The sequence below is a fragment of the Salmo salar genome, chromosome 01 (assembly GCF_965601325.2).
Source record: "Salmo salar chromosome 01, fSalSal1, whole genome shotgun sequence".
Taxonomy (NCBI): Eukaryota; Metazoa; Chordata; class Actinopteri; order Salmoniformes; family Salmonidae; genus Salmo; species Salmo salar.
The window spans coordinates 133,812,462-133,836,021 of NC_138291.1; the positions used below are offsets into that span (position 1 = coordinate 133,812,462).

The 23,560-nt window shown below is 42.4% G+C and overlaps 1 protein-coding gene, 1 non-coding gene and 1 pseudogene across 2 annotated transcripts; 1 reads left to right on the forward strand and 2 right to left on the reverse strand.

Moving 5' to 3' along the window:
* Positions 1 to 1,324: 1,324 nt before the first annotated feature.
* LOC145884272 (uncharacterized) lies at positions 1,325 to 7,083 on the forward strand. The gene is made up of 2 exons (XM_082978814.1): positions 1,325 to 1,866; positions 5,438 to 7,083. Exons 1-2 carry the CDS (start codon positions 1,563 to 1,565, stop codon positions 6,238 to 6,240), a joined length of 1,107 nt encoding a protein of 368 aa, XP_082834940.1. The 5' UTR covers positions 1,325 to 1,562; the 3' UTR covers positions 6,241 to 7,083.
* Positions 4,569 to 4,644, reverse strand: trnav-uac (transfer RNA valine (anticodon UAC)). Its single transcript has one exon. It is a non-coding gene; the product is annotated as a tRNA-Val (tRNA).
* A 5,014-nt stretch (positions 7,084 to 12,097) lies between the features above and the next one.
* Positions 12,098 to 23,409, reverse strand: LOC145878035 (uncharacterized; annotated as a pseudogene).
* Positions 23,410 to 23,560: the final 151 nt, after the last annotated feature.

A 23,560-nucleotide genomic window follows, 5' to 3' on the forward strand; every position in this document is an offset into this window, starting at 1 on the left:
AGTTTGTTGTAGACAGGCCATGTGCAGCCAATGTGATTTCTAGGATATTTATTTTTATCAGGATATTTTCTACCTGCAGTCTGCAATGTTTTTATTTGTTGGCTTTATGGAGGCTATTTTTTTACAAAGTTGGCAATGGCAATAACAGTTACTTTTAGATTTGTATAATTTTCATTGAGATAGAATGTAGATTAATCACAGACAATGATTTTGAGATACTATTATAAATTAAATGAAACTGTTCCACGAAAATGTGCATATGAAAATCATAACTGGCACACAGACTGGTAGAAATGGTCAGATAAATTGGCACTCCAACTGGAAAAGGTTGCCGACTGCTGGTGTAGTCGATTACTGAAAATTTCAGGAGCAGAACGGCAGAATTTACGAAGTCCAGCAGCAGAGGGGGACGACTGGCTCCGTCCCTCTAGTCAGGTTATGTTGATGACTGGCTCCGTCCCTCTAGTCAGGTTATATTGATGATTTAATCAAACAGCGTGCTTAAAGCATCAGACAAGTTCAGTACATATAGATTTTATAAAAACACATGAGGCGATTGGTAGAAAGAACAGATGACTCTTGGTTGACCAAGATGTATTTTAGTTGGGGACAGCACTAGAACATGATTTTGGGGCTCGCGAGTGGCGCAACGGACACTGCATCTCAGTGCTTGAGGCGTCACTACAGACACCCTGGTTCAAATCCAGGCTGTATCACAACCGGCCGTGATTGGGAGTCCCATAGGGCGGCGCACAATTGGCCAAGCGTCATTGTAAATTAAAATTTGTTCTTAATTGACTTGCCTAGCTAAATAAAGGTTACGTTGAAATAAATAAAAAAAATAGTGTTTTATGACAAACCATTTTTTACAAATCCGTCAAGGCACCAACTTTGAGAAGGGTTTAAAACAAAGGTTTCAAACCAATTCATGAATGTAATTGAATCTAGGCATGTCTTGCTTTTAATGTAATGGCATTAAAAAAAATTGGCTGAATATTATACAATGACTTATCAACAGCCCTAATAATTTGACCCCCACAGGAAATCTACACTGGCAATTCTAGAATATACAATATATCCTAGAAACCTAGTTAAATAAATGTGCTGTAGTAAACATTTTTTACTCGCACTAATCAATCAACACATTCCTGTCTTCGTATGTCTCAATATAATAGTTTTATTTAATTAAATCCATTTAAAATAATCTTTGTCTGAAAATAAAATATGATCCTCAACTGCGTTTCCCTCCAGTCAGCAGACGGCGATGTGCGTCTTCCAGGCGATGCTTCCAGCGTGACGTATAATCTAGTGGACTGTTCTTCGTAAACAGCTCGTCAACCACCTCGGTAACTTGCTAGCCAACATAGCCGAAAGATTCAAGCTATTTATACGCTTTCGGTGTATATTACCTACTGTGTTTTAGACACACATCTGCCGTATCTACTTGTTCACCTATTTAATTTAATATTACATATTTTTTTATTAGTCAGCTATAGTAGCTGGCTGGTTAAGTTAGCACTAGCCTAGTTGCTAATGATAGCTAGCTAGCTAACATCCCGAACATGAGCTCCCTAAACTACTCCCCTCCTGTTAAAGAGGAGGAAGTCTGCTGTACGGAGAAAAAAGCTCAGGGGCTCAACATTGTCGTGAAAGAGGAGAAGGAAGAGGAGGTTGTTACAGTAAAACAAGAAGTAGAAGGTGAGGCTGTTACAGTGAAAGAAGAGAAAGACGTTTCAGTTAAAGAAGAGGAAGATGCGTTCAGAGTGAAAGAGGAGGAGGATGTAGTTTTTGGAGTGAAGAAGGAAGGGGAGATTACTGTCACATTGGAAAATGAAGAGGTGGAGATAGGAGATCTGATTAACACCAGTAAGTACCGCCTTAAATAGTTTTTTAGCTTTGGATATTCGGAGTTCGCTCGTCAATACCTCTTCCACGGAGGGCCCTGGGATGATGACTGATATGTCTAGAATCAGACGACGTAAAGAGCAAGCTACCCCTTGTTTTCTCCGTTCCGTTTCCAAAAAGTGACTTAACATATATTTGAGAAAGGTCTATCTGCTGACCGCAGACTGGGGGTCACGGCATGTAGTGATTTTAATGTAGTTATGTTTTACTACACACCGGGCCCCCCAATAGTCCCAAGTGAGAGTTGGGTTGACTACACACAACATTATGGATATACTGACAAGATGTCTCTCTGCCCTAACAAGGGGAGTCGTTGTCCACAAAGCTGCACTGCGGGTTGTCTCGCTCCCACCTACCCTTTCTTTGGATTGGTGGATACATCTTATTATTGTAATCTATTGTTTATATTCTATGAGGGTTGTTGTCGTCAACCGCCTGTATTGAATGAAGAGAGAGATGCTAAGCTACAAGCATGAATATGCATAGCGATCTGGAGACAACTCCTATAGTGTTTTTATCAAAGTTGCCGGGGTGGCAGGTAGCCTAGTGGTTAGAGCTAGACTAGTAACCGAAAAGTTGCAAGATCGAAGCTCCCCGAGCTGACAAGGTAAAAAGCTGTCGTTCTGCCTGAACACTGTTCCTAGGCTGTCATTGAAAATAAGAATTTGTTCTTAACTGACTTATTAAATAAAGGTAAAATAAAAAAATACAAAATGTCACGTGTCCACATAACTTAATCATTACAAAACTTCTGTTGAATCAGGTAAACCTCGTTGCAAATAAGCCATTCATTTGGTTGTTGACCAAATTCGACACTTTCCACATTGGGTTGATAATTGTTTCCACTTGGATACAACCTACTGTAGCCTACTGGCATGACCTAGAGAGATACAACCTACTGTAACCTACTGACATGACCTAGAGAGATACAACCTACTGTAGACTACTGGCATGATCTAGAGAGATACAACCTACTGTAGCCTACTGGCATGACCTAGAGAGTTACAACCTACTGTAGCCTAATGGCATGACCTAGAGAGATACAACCTACTGTAACCTACTGGCATAATCTACAGCGATACAACCACTGGTATGCAACCATTTCTAAACTTTTTTTCTCACTTTTATGGGGTGTTGTGATGTCATTATGAGGTATTGTCTGAATGACATAACAAAATGTTTAAAAAGGGAAGGGGTCTGAATGCATGTATCTTGTATGTCCCAGATAAAAATTTAAAAAAAGAGTATTTTCTTTCTACCAATTGATTGGTTGAAATGTTATGATGTGTATTTTTTCGTAGACACACCCCATGTGTTAAATAAAATCAACTGTATGTGCGGAACTTGAACTGATGCTTCAAGCGTTTGATTAAATAATTAACACACACAAATGACTTGAGGAAGCCAGAGATCAATATAACCAGAAGAAAATAACCATCTCCCGACCTGCTGCTGGCCTTCGTAAATTCTGACGTTATGCTGCTGAAGTTTTCGGCAAACCTTTTCCATATCCATTTGGAGTGCCAAATTTGGCCCCTCCCCTTCCTGGGTCGGTGATGTGTGGTATTAAATTTAAGGAATATATCCGAGTCTCACGCTCATCACCTGTGGAAGGTGGGGCTTCCAGCGAGGCGTGGATTTAATAGTATGTTGTACCTAGTTTCCCTCCTTCAGGGAACAGCAGTTATAGTTATAACGTTACGCTTGTCATATGATAAACTTAAATACTGGATCTTGCTGTCGGACAGATTTTTGTATTCAGGTCTCTGAAAATGCTCTCTAACTACGTAACATTTAGTGTCTCCTTATGTTACGCTGGGAAAACAGTTTTCATGGGCACAGAAATCCTAAATAATTTCAGAGTTTAGTAAATCCAATGGTTCTAACCTAGAGTCACCTTAACTTCATTGACAACACCCAAATGGATACTGTCAATAATGTGGTTCTTCAATAATTACATAAAATACTTAATACTGTAGCTGTTTAGTTACATGTTCAACTATCATCAGATGATCCAGGAAATCATTTCCGCATGCCAGTCAAATGTGCTTCTTCATTCATTACTCTGGTAAAGCAAGTTATGCCGTGCTCCACGTTGGATCCAACATCCCTAACAAATTGATGTTTTATAATGTGTTATTGTCTGCTTGATTTACTGTAGGGTCTCGTTAGTCTGTTTGGAAACAGAGATACTTAGCTCATAATGTGTAGAGAACTGTTCCTTGATGGATAGGCTATTGCACAACACACAGAGATATTTTCCTTTATTCAGGACATTTATAATACCAACACATTACAGAGTAGCCTAGTGGGATTATTCACAAAATTATCTAGTGATCAGGTTATGAAATGTCATGACAAATACATTTTAGTTTCCTTGTTTCACCTGAAATATTAAATGATTTATACTCCTAGGTCTATGTTATTGTTAGGTGAAGTTATGGGTCCTACAGTAGGTCTATGTTGTTAGGTGAAGTTATGGGTCCTTCAGTAGGTCTATGTTATTGTTAGGTGAAGTTATGGGTCCTTCAGTAGGTCTATGTTATTGTTAGGTGAAGTTATGGGTCCTACAGACATTTTACATTTAGTCATTTAGCAGACGCTCTTATCCAGAGCAACTTACAGTAGTGAATGCATACATTTCATACATTTTATTTCCATACTGGTCCCCCGTGGGAATCGAACCCACAACCCTGGCGTTGTAAACACCATGCTCTACCAACTGAGCCACACAGGACCACAGTAGGTCTATGTTGTTGTTAGGAGAAGTTATGTTTTTCAAACCCTCATTGTCAGGCTGATGGCAAAGCTAGCCAAATAGCATTTTAAGTGTTCTTTTAAAAGTATAAAGCAGTTGATTTGCAACAATAACACAAACATTATATTAAGCAGGACATTCAAACGAGCCTTGCAATTATAATCCAAAAGTAGTGTGAAATGCACTCATAAGCAACCTGGAAATGGAGGCTATTTTTGCAGTCAGCCTATGAGAACTCCCCTGAGTTTTCCCCCACGGTGGTGAATTAGTAAATAGACACAGAGGTTAATGTGAGTTTCCTTGAGTAGCACTCCTGATCTTGCGCGGTAATATTCAGAATACATTGTGAAAAACTAAAATCTTCGCTCACCATTTTTGCTCCAGTCAGATATACCACATCCATACCTAGTGGTTTCCTCATTAGCATGGAGGAGTTTCTGCAATCAAATTGTGTGTGAATTGACCTCGTGCCGCAATTTTATCAAACACAGAAAATAGCCTATATTGGAGACCAAAAGTCGTCTGGCACACTGCTTAGGATTTCAACATGAATAACTTATTTCTATCCTACAATCATTGATGTTACTACTAATGTGAGAACAAGACAAAATATCACTTGTTGCAAGCTTGACTGTCTTAATTGTCAAATTTAAGACGTCAATTGTTGTACAACGTCATGTGTACGCTCTGGGCATCACCTTTTACCTCAAATAAACAGTGGATTTCTGCTGTTGTGGGCCTTTAACCATCTGTCTGACTTTGTCGTTCACACAGGAGAGAGACAGGACTATTGTGGATCCTCTGGGGAGCCTCAACATCATCATGATGCTGATGAGGCAGAGAAAAGTCTCTCCAGATCAGAACTCCTAAAGAAACACCAGCAGAGACCCACAGGGAAGAAATCTCACTGCTGCTCTGACTGTGGGAAAAGATTCAACACTTCATCAGACCTTAAAATACATCAAAGAATTCACACGGGAGAGAAACCTTATAGCTGTGATCAATGTGGGAAGAGTTTTACTCTGCTACAAACCCTGAAATCACACCAGAGAACACACACAGGAGAGAAACCTTATGACTGTTATCAATGTGGGAAGAGTTTTACTCAGCTAAGCAGCCTGATAGTACACCAGCGGGGACACACAGGAGAGAAACCTTATAGCTGTGATCAATGTGGGAAGAGTTTTACTACATCTAGCTATCTAACTACACACCAGAGAACACACACTGGAGAGAAACCTTATGGCTGTGATCAATGTGGGAAGAGTTTTACTCATCTAAACAGCATGATAGTACACCAGCGGGGACACACAGGAGAGAAACCTTTTAGCTGTGATCAATGTGGGAAGAGTTTTACTACATCTAACTATCTAACTATACACCAGAGAACACACACAGGAGAGAAACCTTTTGGCTGTGATCACTGTGGGAAGAGTTTTATTAGGCTACAGACCCTGAAATCACACCAGAGAACACACACTGGAGAGAAACCTCATAGCTGTGATCAATGTGGGAAGAGATACTCTGATAAAAGATCTCTGATTAAACATCAGATAATACATGGAGTTGTTTCATGATATCAATGATAATAAATAAAATCTCAAAATGTAGAATGTTTTAACATTGTAGTAGGAGTATTTTAATGATGTCACAATGTAGAACCCTAAACGTTTGCCCCCTGTTCTATTGATTTCAACATGATATGGATATTAGCCTCCCGGGGAAAATCCAGGCTCTGAAATGGATGAGTACTATTTATGTGATTTAACAAAAAGTTACTAACAAAAAAAGAGTTGTTACACTTACCACGTTGGTGAACCACTTGAATCAAAATGTAGCTAGCTGTTTTCTACAAGTTGTCCTCTAACCAGTGATTTACACATTAATCCCTGATTCTGTGTGTTTTTTTAGCTGTTCGTTTTAACAGGACGTGCAACTTGGGCTGGTCCAGGTTCTGTTTAAGAGTGTCTGGCCCAGTGCTCCAGTTGTCTTGATAGATGTAGAGTCAACACCTTTAGTTGCGCTACCTTTTTGGTTTACTTCCTGTCTTTAAGTTTGGTGTGAGTTTTTCTTTTGTTTGCCTCTTCTTGGGCAGATTTAGTGGGTCTCGTGGTGGGTGTCTTTTAGGTCCCAGTTGTTGTTACTAGTCAACTTTCAGTGGACACCCCCAGTGTCTTTCAGAGCCCCTCCTAAAAAAAAGCTTATATTTTGGGTTGATATTGCATCCGATTTAATATTTTAATCAATGGAATTTCCTTAGGGTGCTCATTAGTCTTTCAGTTGTTAGTCTTCTGTTTGTTGTGTACTAAATATATGTTTATTTTTGTCTTTTATTTGTTTTTTCCTGTGAAGCCATTGTGTTGCATCCATGTCTGAAATGTGCTGTATAAATAAAGCTTGATTTGATTTCAACAACAAAATGTTTTTCTTATTTAACCAGGTAGGCCAGTTGAGAACAAGTTCTAATTTACCTGGCCAAGGTAAAGATAAAGCAGTGCGACATAAACAACACAGAGTTACACATGGGATAAACAAAAGTACAGAAAAATATATATACAGTGTGTGCAAATGGAGTAAGGAGGTAAGGCATAGCGGCGAAATAATTACAATTTAGCAATTAAACACTGGCGTGATAGATGTGCAAGTATCAAATCAAATTTATTTATATAGCCCTTCTTACATCAGCTGATATCACAAAGTGCTGTACAGAAACCCAGCCTAAAACCCCAAACAGCAAGCAATGCAGGTGTAGAAGCACGGTGGCTAGGAAAAACTCCCTAGAACTCTCTAGAAGTAGGGATACTGGGATGCAACGGAGCAAAAATAAATAAATAATACGGGGATGAGGTAGTTGGGTGTGGCTATTTACAGATGGGTTGTGTACAGGTGCAATGATCAGTAAGCTGCTCTGACAGCTGATGTTTAAAGTTAGTGAGGTAGATATATATATGAACCCAATGGCCGACCAATCGAAAGACTCTTGGTCCCTCTTAGTGTGAAAATCAGTATCAATCCCATGTCAAAGGATTCAACTACTGAAACCAGAAACAAACAAATGGATCAAACAGATCAATCCCACTTTTCAAGCCTGTTGAAAGCGTGATGGAGTGGTAAACACCACCCCCGGCTCTACCAGGGGCTTGAGGTGGTCTCCCACAGCTCTGCTTATGTCATGTTCTGTGGCCTTGCCGTTCCATTTCTTGACTGCCCCTGCAGCACAGAAATAAAACACATTTAGTCATTTTATATATAAACACTCAAAGTAATGGATATGGAGCATCTACGGCCTCAGTTACACCTGGCACCTAAATGTGACTTCTGTCATCTGATCACTCCAAGCTGCATTAGGTTCAGATCTACCAGGATTGGCCTTTGACATAGTCTGGACGCAGTCAGGCCACTGAATATAAAGAGATGGGGTGAATGAGTGGGGAAAAGTACATTTGACACAAATTACCTTCATAATATCAAAGAACAAATGTGTGTGTCTTGAGGGGAAATTAACTTTCAAACAGCCAAATGGGGTGTGAAATTACACCAATATCAGTGGACAATTTGCACTAATGCAAATAAACATGGATTAAGGAACATATTCCCGTTTGCTTACGTGATGAACCGCTAAGGGGACATAAATATTTATCATCTAAACCATGTGTGATCTCTCACCTCTCTGGCTGTAGAAGTGTTCTTCCTAACCAGTCCCTCAACAGCTCTCTGACTGAGCTCCATCCTCACTGGGTCTTCAGAGGAGAGGAAGGCTGAGGAGGGATGGAAGGATGAATGGATCAGTCAGTCAATAAAGTATAGAGCTGCTGTCTATGCTGTCTGACAAAATCACTATTTTAGTAGTTCATTAAAGTAAATAAGGCTTTATGACTGCTGAATGCCAACTATCAATCACTTAGATCATGTATTTTTAGGTAGAGATACATCCTTGGGACGTCCCTAGCCCGTTGAAGTTGACATTTAAAATGGTTAAGGTAGGGGTTAAGGTTAGGGTTTATGGTAGAGATGTCCCAAGGATCCCAGATAGCATTGACCATTGTGCATTATTCTGTCTCTTTTACATAGCAGGTGATGGGTTCTGACTTCTGAACTTGAAAATATGAAATTGAATGAAACAGTAATGTATGTTGATGCTAATATGATGTACAATATTCCATGATGTTTCTATATGATAACAATAGCGTAATATATTTAATATGACATATACTCTTTTTTAACAGTTTCACTAATTCATCTGAATTAACTTAATCATTATGACACGCCCCTCACTATTGTCATTGGTTACACTAATTGCACTGTTTGTCTACATAACCTGGTTCAAGTATTCATGACATCACCCTGAGGAAGGCACAGTGATGCCGAAACGTTGGTAAATACCCATTAAATTGCTGGGAGTTTATACATGGAGTGTGCGACTTTATTTTGATAGTTTATAGTTTATTCGCGGTTAGTCAGCACCTCCACACAAACTATTTTTCTGGGTGTGCGCCTGCTCATGTTTTTTAAGGGTAGGTAACAACACATCCGCCACGCTGGGGCCCCTCAAGGGTGCGTGCTCAACCCCCTCCTGTACTCCCTGTTCACTCATGACTGCACAGCCAGGCACGACTCCAACAGCATCATTAAGTTTGCCGATGCCACAACAGTGGTAGGCCTGCTCACCAACAACGACGAGACAGCCTATAGGGAGGAGGTCAGAGACTTGGCCGTGTGGTGCCAGGAAAACAACCTCTCCCTCAACGTGATCAAGACAAAGGAGATGATTGTGGACTACAGGAAAAAGAAGACTGAGCACGCCCCCATTCTCATCGACGGGGCTGTAGTGGAGCAGGTTGAGAGCTTCAAGGTCCTTGGTGTCAACATCACTAACAAACTATCATGGTCCAAGCACACCAAGACAGTCTTGAAGAGGGCACGACAAAACCTATTCCCCCTCAGGAGACTGAAAAGATTTAGCATGGGTCCTCAGATCCTCAAAAGGTTCTACAGCTGCACCATCGAGAGCATCCTGACTGGTTGCATCCCTGCCTGGTATGGCAACTGCTCTACCTCCGACTGCAAGGCACTACAGAGGGTATTGCGTACAGCCCAGTACATCACTGGGGCCAAGCTTCCTGACATCCAGGACCTCTATACCAGGCGGTGTCAGAGGAAGACCCCCAACCCCCACACTCTGTTATCATCTATGCATAGTCACTATGTACATATTACCTCAATTATCTCGACTAACTGGTGCCCCAGCACATTGATTTTGTACCAGTACCCCCTTTATATAGATTAGCTTTTGTTATTTAACTTCTGCTCTTTAATTACTTGTTTCTTTTACTTCTTATTCTTATTTGTATTTTTTTAAACTGCATTGTTGGTTTGGGGCTTGTAAGTAAGCTGTAAGGTCAAATTCAATTTGATTTGATAGACTCAGTACAGACTGAATGACTGCCCAGTTCAACATCAGTTCACCGTCTCACCTTATACTGTATTGGAGCAGCAGCAGCTGACTGCCCGGTTCAACATCAGTTCACCGTCTCACCTCATACTGTATTGGAGCAGCAGCAGCTGACTGCCCAGTTCAACGTCAGTTCACCGTCTCACCGCATACTGTATTGGAGCAGCAGCAGCTGACTGCCCAGTTCAACGTCAGTTCACCGTCTCACCTCATACTGTATTGGAGCAGCAGCAGCTGACTGCCCGGTTCAACGTCAGTTCACCGTCTCACCTCATACTGTATTGGAGCAGCAGCAGCTGACTGCCCAGTTCAACATCAGTTCACCGTCTCACCTCATACTGTATTGGAGCAGCAGCAGCTGACTTGATCATTGATACTAATCATCATGTTTGAATCTGAGTAAATAGAGCCGACTACACTCTAAAAATGAAGGGTTCAACTGGAGTTGTTCTCAGATCCCCTAAGAACCGTAGGGTTCTTGGTCAATGAAAAACAGCCCCAAAAGGTTCTTCAAAGAACTTGTTAGAAGGTGGGTTCATCGAGGAACCTCCGTTGTTGCTGGACTTCTTCCGGGAACTTCGCAATTACAATTGAAAACGATGGTGACAAGTTTGGATGCGACAACAGTTAAAAAGGTTAAATTGGATTGGTGTTTGTCTCTGAACATGTCTCGAAATCATTTATATAATATAATAATATAACATACTAATGAATAACGAAGACAGTTCTGGTTTTCTGTGAATATCTTCCATAACGTTACTATAGTTAATTAACGTAAATATTAGAAAGCCGGGTTTGACCGTCGGCGTTATATGAGCTACAGTACAGTACCGTTAGCTAGCTAGCTAATGTTATGTCCTAACTAGGCACAACTAGGTTTGGATTATTTCCTCAACTATATTCTTTCCCATATATTGTATATCGTTTCCATAAAGCCAAGATGGCTTTACACTCATTAACATAAGTTTCCAATCTAGAGCAGTTTTCACTTTTGTGATAATGAACTAGCTAACGTTAGCTTCGTTAACTAACTAACTAACTAACTAACTAAGGACGGTGACCTGTCCAGATGAGATGTTACAACGAACTGAATCGCCAATGGAGGTCTTCCTCTTTATATAGTCTGCTACAGCATGCAATACTATTAACTCACAAGGGGGCATAACGTTACATGGACAATACTATCCCATTTTGGAAACGTTACATGTACAATACTATCCCATTTTGGAAACGTTACATGTACAATACTATCCCATTTTGGAAATGTTACATGTTCAATACTATCCCATTTTGAAACGTTACATGTACAACACTATCCCATTTTGGAAACGTTACATGTACAATACTATCCCATTTTGGAAACGTTACATGGACAATACTATCTCATTTTGGAATCGTTGCATGTACAGTACTATCCCATTTTGGAAACGTTACATGTACAATACTATCCCATTTTGGAAACGTTACATGTACAATACTATCCCATTTTGGAAACGTTACATGTACAATTTATCCCATTTTGGAAACGTTACATGTACGCCCCCTTGTTGAGGGAAATTAATATCTTAGATGGTAGCTGTAGATGGGATTCAAATGCATAATGGTATTAATACAGTGTCTAGACTACCTCTTTTATATAAATGCCCTTCAGAATCCAAACACAGTATTGCCACGCAGCAAAATGTTGCTTTCAAGTCAGCCTGATAAAATATTGAACAATTTGTGTACAAAGATATCTTGAAATGTGATATTAGGCTTGTATGGCAGTACTGTTACTGTATGGCAGTACTGTATTGGCTAGTGCTTTCTCCAATATGTTCTTCTATTTTGCATTCAATTGTATGTCGATGCCATTTATATTTCAATATTTATTTCATAAATATATTTTTTAATGCTTGTAAGACTATTCTTTGACACATTTTCTCTTCCTTTGAAATTATTATAGGACAGAACATTGACACAATGCAATTGGGATTGTTGGGGTTCATTTCCTTGTTCCTTATCAATCATTGGCTCATTGGTGAAAATTAGCATTATGACAATATCATTTAATAAAATCATTTAAAACCTTTATTAATGCAATTGCAGACAGAAGTTGACAACAGGAACATAACGCATGTTTCCGAGTAAGTTCTGCAAAAAAGTAAAAGTCCCAAGTTGCTTTTATTAAACCCAAAGTCCAGCCATTACGTCATTACCTTCTACTCATGAGACCAAGCCCATGCATCAACACAGCTATACAAACGCAGAGTTTCAGTGTTATCTAAAAGCTTAGCAGCAAATGTCCAAGTTGATTTATAGTGGAATGTCTGACTAGTCTCTTATCTCTTACACTCCCCTGCAGAGTCCTGTCTTCACAGTCACACATTTCTCAACAGTTTTGTTATAAGAGGCAGAGAGACTAGAATAGTAATGTGGAACAATATTAAACGTCATAATGTATACTACCGTTAATCTGTAGTCCAGGACCCTATAAATGTAAGGAGGGAGGGGTCTTATAACTCCTCCCCTTTTATTAATACAATATTAGCATAATCAATCATTATAATACATCATCATTCTTTTTCTTCTTCTCCTTTTGCTTTCTATAGAATAGCTTCTGGAACTCTCGTCTTGCTAAAACTCACTACCTTCTAGAACTCTCGTCCCCTTGGAACGAGCCCAAACAAAACTCATCTCCAATACGGAAAAACGTGCAGTCAAAATAAATTGTGATCCATGGCAACGCACTGGCTAAACGCAAAACACAAATATTTTTAACTGCCCATCCTTGAGACAATCAGCAACCAAGTTGTCCTTACCACAGACATGTCTGATTTCAAGAGGAAACTCCTGTTTTAACGTGTCCAAATCAATAACCAATGTGCAGAAACAGTTTGATAAATTGAAAACCTAAACATGAAATGTACTATTTATCATATTACTTTAAAAAAAATTCAACAAGAACCTTTTAAAATACACAAGCACCAAAAAAGCTGATGTTTTGAGAAGTAGCAATAAATCACTGATAACGATTAGGGCGTTAAATCAGGTTGTATGTGCTGTTGAAATGAACACAACTAAAAAAACACAAGGAAATGGGAGATATCTTTCACCTCACTGGTTAGAGGAAACCTGCAGAAGACAGTTAGCTACATTTTGGAGTGATGCATTTAAATGTAGGGGTCGCTAAACAAAGGAACGCAACAGTTATTTGTCCTCACTCATCGATATCATGTTGAAATCAATTGTGCGAGAGGGTTGAGATGAGGTTGCACGTCCTGTCAAACTAACAGCTCAATAACCACACGAAATCTGGGAATAATGTGTACATCCCTGGTTAGAGGACAATTTGTAGAAAACGGCTAGCTACATGTTGAAGTGTTGCATTTTGATTCAAGTGGGTCACCAACTTGGTAAGTGTAACACAACTCATTTTTTACATTTACATTACATTTACATTTTTGTTAAATCACATAAATAGTACTCTTCCATTTCAGAGCCTGGATTTTCCCCCCGAGGCTAATATCCAAATCATGCTGAAATCAATAGAACAGGGGGCAAACATTTAGGGTTCAACATTGTGACATCATTAAAATACTCCTACTAGATGTTAAAACATTCTATATTGTGACAATAATTCATTGATAATCATGAAACAACTCCTTCATGTATTTTCTGATATTTTATCAGAGATCTTTTATCAGATTATCTCTGGTCACAGCTACGAAGTTTCTCTCCTGTGTGTGTTCTCTGGTGTTGTACCAGGCTGTTTGACTGAGTAAAACTCTTCCCACATTGATTACAGCTATAAGATTTCTATTCTATGTGTGTTCTCTGGTGTACAGTCAGCTGCCCAGATGTAACAAAACTCTTCCCACATTGATTACAGCTATAATATTTCTCTCCTGTGTGTATTCTCTGGTGTAAAGTCAGAGAGCCAGATGTAGTAAAACTCTTCCCACATTGATCACAGCTATAAGATTTCTCTCCTGTGTGTGTTCTCTGGTGTAAAGTCAGAGAGCCAGATGAGGTAAAACTCTTCCCACACTGACCACAGCTATAAGGTTTCTCTCCTGTGTGTGTTCTCTGGTGCACTGTCAGATCTCCAGATTGAACAAAACTCTTCCCACATTGATCACAGCTATAAGGTTTCTCTCCTGTATGTGTGTTCTCTGGTGTGATATCAGGTTGTTTGATTGAGTAAAACTCTTCCCACACTGAGTACAGCTATAAGGTCTCTCTCCTGTGTGGATTCTCTGATGAATTTTAATGCCTGCTGAGGAGGTGAATCTCTTCCCACAGTCAGAGCAGCAGTGAGTTCTCTTCCCTGTGGATCTGTGCAGGTGTTTCTTGAGGTGTTCTGATGTGGAGATACTCTTCTCTGCCTCTTCAGCATCATGAGGTTGTTGAGGCTCCCCAGAGGATCCACGATAGTTAAGTATCACTCCTGTGTGAAAAACAGTCAGACAGATGATTTAAAGGCCCACAACAGCGGTAATCCACTGTAAAAGGTGATGCCAACAGCGTAGCCATGATGTTGTCCAACAATTGATGTCTGTAATGAATGTTCAATTATTTAACACTTGTCTTAAAATGCGCAAGAATAGTCATATTTTGTCTTGTTTTCACATTAGTAGTAACATTGATGATTGCAGGCTAGAAAAAATATATTAATGTTGTTAAAACTCTAAGCAGTGTGCCAGATGACTTTTGGTCTCCAATATAGACCCCTTTCTGTGTTTGCTAAAATTGCGTCACGAAGGCAATTTGATTGCAGAAACTCCTCCCTGCTTGTGAGGAAACCGATAGTTATGGATGTACTATATCTGCCTGGAGCAAAAATAGTGAGCAAAGATTTTAGTTTTCACAATGTATTCTGAATGTGAATGGGGGAAAACTCAGGGGAGTAACCTCATTTTACAGGTTGCTTATGAGTGCATTTCACACTACTTTGGAATATAATTGTAAGGCTCGTTTGAATGTCTTGCTTAATATAATGTTTTCTACAGTATTAAGAATTATGTGTAATTGTTGAAGAACCACATTAATGACAGTATCCATTTGGGTGTCAATAAAGTTCATATTTTTTTATTTCACCTTTATTTAACCAGGTAGGCCAGTTGAGAACAAGTTCTCATTTACAACTGCGACCTGGCCAAGATAAAGCAAAGCAGTGTGACAAAAAAACAACAGAGTTACAAGTGGGATAAACAAACGTACAGTCAATAACACAATAGAAAAATCTATATACAGTGTGTGCAAATGGAGTACGGAGGAAAGGCAATAAATAGGCCATAGTAGCGAAGTAATTAGAATTTAGCAAATTAACACTGGAGTGATAGATGTGCAAGTAGAAATACTGGTGTGCAAAAGAGCAAAAAAGTAAATAAAAACATGGGGATGAGGTAGGCAGTTGGATGGGCTATTTACAAATGGACTATGTACAGCTGCAGCGATCGGTAAGCTGCTCAGATAGCTGATGCTTTAAGTTAGTGAGGGAGATATAAGTCTCCAACTTCAGCGATTTTTGTAATTCGTTCCACTCATTGGCAGCAGAGAACTGGAAGGAAATGCGGCCAAAGTAGGTGTTGGCTTTGGGGATGACCAGCGAGATATACCTCCTGGAGCGCGTGCTATGGGTGGGTGTTGCTATGGTGACCAGTGAGCTGAGTGAAGGCGGCCTAGCAAAGAAATATAGATGACCTGGAGCCAGTGGGTTTGGCGATGAATATGTAGCGAGGGCCAGCCGATGAGAGCATTCAGGTCGCAGTGGTGGGTGGTATATGGGGCTTTGGTGACAAAATGGATGGCACTGTGATAGACTGCATCCACTTTGCTGAGTGGAGTGTTGGAGGCTATTTTGAAAATGACATCGCCAAAGTCAAGGATCGGTAGGATAGTCAGTTTTACGAGGGTATGTTTGGCAGCATGAGTGAAGGAGACTTTGTTGCGCAATAGGAAGCCGATTCTAGATTTAATTTTGGATTGGAAATGCTAGTCTGGAAGGAGAGTTTACAGTCTAACCAGACACCTAGGTATTTATAGTTGTCCACATATTCTAAGTCAGAACCGTCCAGAGTAGTGATGCTGGACGGGCGGGTGCGGGCAGCGATCGGTTGAAGAGAATACATTTAGTTTTACTAGCGTTTAAGAGCAGTTGGAGGCCACGGATGGAGTGTTGTATGGCATTGAAGCTCGTTTGGAGGTTAGTTAACACAGTGTCCAAAGAAGGGCCAGATGTATACAGAGTGGAGTAGTCTGCGTATAGGTGGATCAAGGAATCACCAGCAGCAAGAGCAACATCATCGGTATATACAGAGAAAAGAGTTGGTCCGAGAATTGAACCCTGTGGTAGCTCCATAGAGACTGCCAGAGGTACGGACAACAGGCCCTCTGATTTGACACACTGAACTCTGTCTGAGAAGTAGTTGGTGAACCAGGCGAGGCAGTCATTTGAGAAGCCAAGGCTATTGAGTCTGCTGATAAGAATACGGTGATTGACAGAGTCAAAAGCCTTGGCCAGGTTGATGAAGACGGCTGCAGAGTACTGTCTTTTATCGATGGCGGTTATGATACAGTGAGGGAAAAAAGTTTTTGATCCCCTGCTGATTTTGTACGTTTGCCCACTGACAAAGAAATGATCAGTCTATAATTTTAATGGTAGGTTTATTTGAACAGTGAGAGACAGAATAACAACAAAAAAAATTTAAAAAACGCATGTCAAAAATGTTATAAATTGATTTGCATTTTAATGAGGGAAATAAGTATTTGACCCCTCTGCAAACATGACTTAGTACTTGGTGGCAAAACCCTTGTTGGCAATCACAGAGATCAGATGTTTCTTGTAGTTGGCCACCAGGTTTGCACACATCTCAGGAGGGATTTTGTCCCACTCCTCTTGCAGATCTTCTCCAAGTCATTAAGGTTTCGAGGCTGACGTTTGGCAACTCGAACCTTCAGAATTCAAAACGGTCAGTGATCTGTTAACTTGACTTTCGAAGACTTTAGAAAGGCAGGGCAGGATGGATATAGGTCTGTAACAGCTTGGGTCTAGAGTGTCACCCCTTTTGAAGAGGGGGATGACCGCAGAAGCGTTCCAATCTTTAGGAATCTCGGATGATACGAAAGAGAAGTTGAACAGACTAGTAATAGGGGTTGCCACAATGGCGGTGGATAATTTTAGAAAGAGAGTGTCCAGATTGTCAAGCCCAGCTGATTTGTACGGGTCCAGGTTTTGCAACTCTTTCAGAACATCAGCTATCTGGATTTGGGTGAAGGAGAAGCTGGAGAGGCTTGGGGAAGTATCTGTGGGGGGTGGGGAACTGTTAGTGCAGTACACCACAGGATGTTTTTGTGCTGGTCGAGGGCAGTCAGGTCTGGAGTGAACCAAGGGCTATATCTGTTCTTAGTTCTACATTTTTTGAAAGGGGCATGCTTATTTAAGGTGGTGAGGAAATTATAATTAAAGAACAACCAGGCATCCTCTACTGACGGGATGAGGTCAATATCCTTCCAGGAGACCTGAGCCAGGTCGATTAGAAATGCCTGCTTGCAGAAGTGTTTTAGGGAGCTTTTGACAGTGATGAGGGGTGGTCGTTTGACCGCGGACGCATAACGGATGCAGGCAATGAGGCAGTGATCGCTGAGACCCTGATTGAAAACAGCAGAGGTGTATTTGGAGGGCCATGTTTACGGATTTAGGGTTGTACCTGGTGGGTTCCTTGATAATTTGTGTGAGATTGAGGGCATCTAGCTTGGATTGTTGGACGGCCGGGGTGTTAAGCATATCCCAGTTTAGGTCACCTAACAGAATGAACTCTGAAGATAGATGGGGGGCAATCAATTCACATATGGTTTCCAGGGCACAGCTGGGAGCTGAGAGGGGGTCTGTAACAGGCGGCAACAGTGAGAGACTTATTTCTGGAGAGATTAATTTTTAAAATTAGAAGCTCGAACTGTTTGGGTTTAGACCTGGAAAGTATGATAGAACTTTAAGGCCATCTCTGCAGTAGATTGCAACTCCTCCCCTTTGGCAGTTCTATCTTGATGGAAAATGTTGTTGTTGGGGATGGAAATTTCGAAATTTTTGGTGACCTTCCAAAGCCAGGATTCAAACATGGCAAAGACATCAAGGTTGGCGGAGTGTGCAAAAGCAGTGAGTAAAACAAACTTAGGGAAGAGGCTTCTGATGTTAACATGCATGAAACCTTCTGTAACCGGCTTTTACGGTTACAGAAGTCAACAAATGAGAGCGCCTGGGGACACACAGGGCCTGGATTAACCTCTACATCACCAGAGGAACAGAGGAGTAGGTTGAGGGTACGGCTAAAGGCTATCAGAACTGGTCGTCTAGTGCGTCGTGAACAGAGAATAAAAGGAGCAGATTTCTGGGCGTGGTAGGATAGATTTAAGGCATAACGTACAGACAGGGTTTGGTAGGGAGCGGGTACAGTAGAGGTAAACCTAGGCATTGAGTGACAATAAGAGAGGTTGCATCTCTGGAGGCACCAGTTATGCTCGGTGAGGTCACCGCATGTGTGGGAGGTGGGACAAAATAGTTCTCTGAGGCATGTTGAGTGGGACTAGGAGCTCCGCAGTAAAATAAAACAATAACTACCCTAAACAACAGTATACAAGGCATATTGACATTAGAGAGACATAAAGTGAGGCAAAAAGCAATCACAGGTGTTGATTGGGAGAGCTAGTTAAGACAACAAAGGGTAAGACAACAGTTAACTTCTTTGGGACTGGGGGGCAGTATTGAGTAGCTTGGATGAATAAGGTGCCCAGAGTAAACTGCCTGCTACTCAGGCCCAAAAGCTAGAATATGCATATAATTAGATTTGGATAGAAAACACTGAAGTTTCTAAAACTGTTTGAATGATGTCTGTGAGTATAACAGAACTCATATGTTAGGCAAAACTCAGAAAAAAATCCAACCAGGAAGTGGGAAATCTGAGGTTTGTAGTTTTTCAAGTGATTGCCTATCCAATATACAGTGTCTGTGGGGTCATATTGCACTTCCTAAGGCTTCCACTAGATGTCAACAGTCTTTAGAACGTTGTTTCATGCTTCTACTGTGAAGGGGAAGAGAATAAGAGCTGTTGGAATCAGGGGTCTGGCAGAATGCCATGAGCTAAGTCTCGCACGCGGCCGTGAGCTGCGTTCCCTTTCATTTCTAAAGACACAGGAATTATCCGGTTGGAATATTATTGAAGATTTATGATAAAAACATCCGAAAGTGTAACGCTGGGACGTCGTGGGTGTGGAGTCAGGCGCAGGAAACAGAAGCTTTTGCTACAGTGCTTTTATTTGCGCACCACCAAAAGAGTATTCGCACAACACAACAGGGCGTATCAAAATACAAAGTCCCAAACAAAACACGATCCACTACACAACACACAGTGTAAATGAACGAAACAAGCCAGCACACAGAACAGGTGGGGAGACGGGCTTAAATACTCATCTAATAACTTAATTGAAAACAGGTGCAACAAATAAAGGCATAATCAACAGAAAAGGGAAAAAGGGATCGGTGGCAGCTAGTAGGCCGGTGACGACGACCGCCGAGCGCCACCCGAACAGGTAGAGGAGTCACCCCCTCGGCAGGAGTCGTGACAGTACCCCCCCTGACGCGCGGCTCCCGCAGTGCGCCGACACCGGCCTCGGGGAGGACCCGGAAGGCGAGGCGCAGGGCGATCCGGGTGGAGGCGATGGAAAACCCTCAACAGTGACGGATCCAGTATGTCCCCCACCGGCACCCCCTCCCAGTCCACAAGGTACTGCAGGCCCCTCACCCGGCGTCTTGAGTGCAGAATGGTACGTACCGTATACGCCGGGGACCCCTCGATGTCCAGAGGGGTGGAGGGACCTCCGGCACCTCACCTTCTTGTAAGGGACCAGCTACCACCGGCCTGAGGAGAGACACATGAAACGAGGGATTAATTCGATAATAAGAAGGGAGTTTTAATCTGTAACACACCTCGTTTATTCTCCTCAGGACTTTGAAGGGCCCTACACGCTGCAGACCCAGCTTCCGGCAGGGTAGGCAGAGGGGCAGGTTTCGGGTCGAGAGCCAGACCCTGTCCCCCGGTTGGAATACGGGGGCCTCACCACGGTGGCGGTCAGCGTTCCTCTTCTGCCGTCCACCTGCTTGCTTAAGGGCTTCCTGGACAGCCCTCCAGGTCTCCTTGGAGTGCTGCACCCAATCCTCCACCGCAGGAGCCTCGGTCTGACTCTGATGCCACGGTGCCAGAACCGGCTGGTAGCCTAACACACACTGAAATGGTGACATGTTAGTGGATGAGTGGTGGAGTGAGTTTTGTGCCAGTTCGGCGCATGGTATGTACCTGGACCACTCCCCTGGCCGGTCCTGGCAGTACGACCGCAGAAACCTACCCACCTCCTGGTTCACTCTCTCCCCCTGCCCATTACTCTCGGGGTGATAACCGGAGGTCAAGCTGACCGAGACCCCCAGGCGCTCCATAAACGGGACATGAACTGGGGACCTCGATCAGAAACGATGTCCTCCGGCACCCCGTAGTGCAGGAAGACATGGGTGAATAGAGCTTCCGCAGTCTGTAGGGCCGTAGGGAGACCGGGAAACGGGAGGAGACGGCAGGACTTAGAGAACCGATCCACCACCACCAGAACCATGGTATTCCCCTGAGACGGGGGAAGATCGGTAAGGAAGTCCACCGACAGTTGAGACCACGACCTTTGTGGAACGGGGAGGGGTTGTAACTTCCCTCTAGGAAGGTGCCTAGGAGCCTTACTCTGGGTGCATACCGAACAGGAAGAGACATAAAACCTCATGTCCTTAGCCAAGGTGGGCCACCAGTACTTCCCCCTAAGGCCTCGCACTGTCCTCGCCACCCCAGAATGACCCGACGAGGGTAGTGTATGAGCCCATCGAATCAATTGATCACGGACACCAAGCAGAACGTACTTACGGCCTGTAGGACAGTTAGAAGGCGCAGGCTCCACCTGTAGCGCCCGCTCAATGTCCGCGTCCACCTCCCATACCACTGGTGCTACCGGCTTAGAGGCTGGAAGGATGGGAGTAGGATCGATGGGCCGATCCTCAGTGTCATAGAGACGGGACAGCGCGTCGGCCTTGGTGTTCATGGAACCTGGTCTATACGAAATAGTGAACTGAAATCGGGTGAAGAACATGGCCCACCGTGCCTGACGCGGATTCAGTCTCCTGGCTGCCCGGATATACTCCAGGTTCCGGTGGTCAGTCCAGATGAGAAAAGGGTGTCTAGCCTCCTCAAGCCAGTGTCTCCACACGATCAGAGCCTTGACCACAGCCAACAGCACCCGGTCCCCCACATCATAGTTGCGCTCCGCCGGACTGAGCTTCCTAGAAAAGAAAGCACAGGGGCGGAGTTTCGGTGGCGTACCCGAGCGCTGTGATAGCACGGCACCCACCCCAGCCTCGGACGTGTCCACCTCCACTATGAATGGTAAGGAGGGGTCCGGGTGCGCCAACACAGGCGCATCAGTGAACAGTGCCTTCAACTGGTTGAAGGCTCTGTCCGCCTCTGTCGACCACCGTAAACGCACCATCCCCCCTTCAGCAGTGAGGTAATGGGATCCGCTACTTGGCCAAAACCCCGGATAAACCTCCGGTAGTAATTGGCAAATCCCAAAAACCGCTGCACTTCTTTCACCGTGGTTGGAGTCAGCCAATTACGCACGGCCTTAACGCAGTCACACTCCATCACCACCCCCGAGGTGGAAATGCGATAACCCAGGAAGGAGACGGCTCGTTTGGAGAACTCACACTTCTCAGCCTTGACGTATAGTTAATGCTCCAGCAGTCTCCCAAGCACCCTGCGCACCAGAGACACATGCTCGGCGCGGGTGGCAGAGTAAATCAGGATATCGTCGATATACACTATCACGCCCTGTCCATGCAGGTCCCTGAGAATCTCATCCACAAAGGATTGAAAGATGGCTGGAGCATTCTTCAACCCATACGGCATGACGAGGTACTTATAGTGGCCCGATGTGGTACTAAACGCGGTTTTCCACTCGTCTCCCTCCCGAATACGCACCAGATTATACGCGCTCCTGAGATCCAGTTTCCTGAAAAAACACGTTCCGTGAAATGATTCCACTGACGTAGCGATGAGAGGTAGTGGGTAACTGAACCCCACTGTAATGGAATTGAGACCTCTATAATCAATGCACGGACGCAGACCTCCCGCCTTTTTCTTCACGAAAAAGGAATGCGAGGAGACGGGTGAAATGGAGGGCCGAATGTACCCCTGTCCCAGAGATTCCGTGACATATGTCTCCATAGCCAACTTCTCCTCCTGGGACAATGGGTACACGTGACTCTTGGGAAACAACATCCTCTTCCTCTTTCACTCTGAAGTCGTCTTCCTCTTGTTTAACTGAAACGTCTTTCTCATCTTCTTTCACGGTAACAACCTCACCCTCTACTTGTTTTTGTATTGCAACATCCTTTTCATCCTCCTCTTTCACGATAGTTTCTTTCTCCGTCCAGCAGACCTCATCTTCTTTAGCAGGAGAGTAACTTAATGAACTCATGGTCGGAGATGTTAGCTAGCTAGCATTAGCAACTAGCTTAGTTCTAAGCTAACTTAGCAAACCAGCTAACTGACAAACAACGTAAATATATAATTAAATTGGCCAACAATTACATACGACAGAAGTGTGTTTAATACACAGCGACTAATATACACCAAAACAGTGTAAAGAGCGTGAATGTTGTAGCTATGTTTGCTAGAAAGCTACCGAGGTGTCTGACTAGCTGTTGTTGTTGAAGGAGCGTCCCGTCCACTAGATTATACGTCACACTGGCAGCATCGCCTGAACCTAAAAGACGCACATCGCCATCTGCTGACTGGAGTGGGCAACGCAGTTGAGGAACCAAACGTTTATTTTTCATTTATTTCATAAAAGTTTAATATTATATTAAGTCGTTCAAAGAGAAGCATGTGTTGATTGATTCGTTTTTAATGAGTGAGAATTTAAAACAAACTTTACACTACATATTTGCATTGAACCGTCATCTGACATGGATCATTTTGAACCCAGAGCCATATCTTGTATCATAGCCAAAATGTGGTTTATTCAATTCTTTCAATTTTTCATGACTTTGTCAATCAACTTGTTCTTAATAAATCTAAATCATGGTTTAGTGTTTCTGTATAAAAATGGACTTTTAACAAATTCAAATCCTTTGCTGTCATTTTGACCCCAGCCAAAAGCACATTTGATTAATAGGATGTTTATTTCAAATCAAAATCAAATCACATTTTATTGGTCACATACGCATGTTTAGGAGATATTATTGCGGGTGTACTGAAATGCTTGTGTTTCTAGCTCCGATAGTGAAGTAATATCTAACAATTTCACAACATATACCCAATACACACAAATCTAAGTATTTTAATCTTGGTTTCTCTGTAGACATGATCCATCCCACC

Excerpts from the sequence above, each read along its gene's own strand:
- LOC145884272 (XM_082978814.1), top strand. The coding sequence starts at position 1,563 with ATGAGCTCCCTAAACTACTCCCCTCCTGTTAAAGAGGAGGAAGTCTGC. Across the intron at positions 1,867-5,437 it reads AGGAGATCTGATTAACACCA|GAGAGAGACAGGACTATTGT; the intron begins GTAAGTACCGCC and ends TCGTTCACACAG.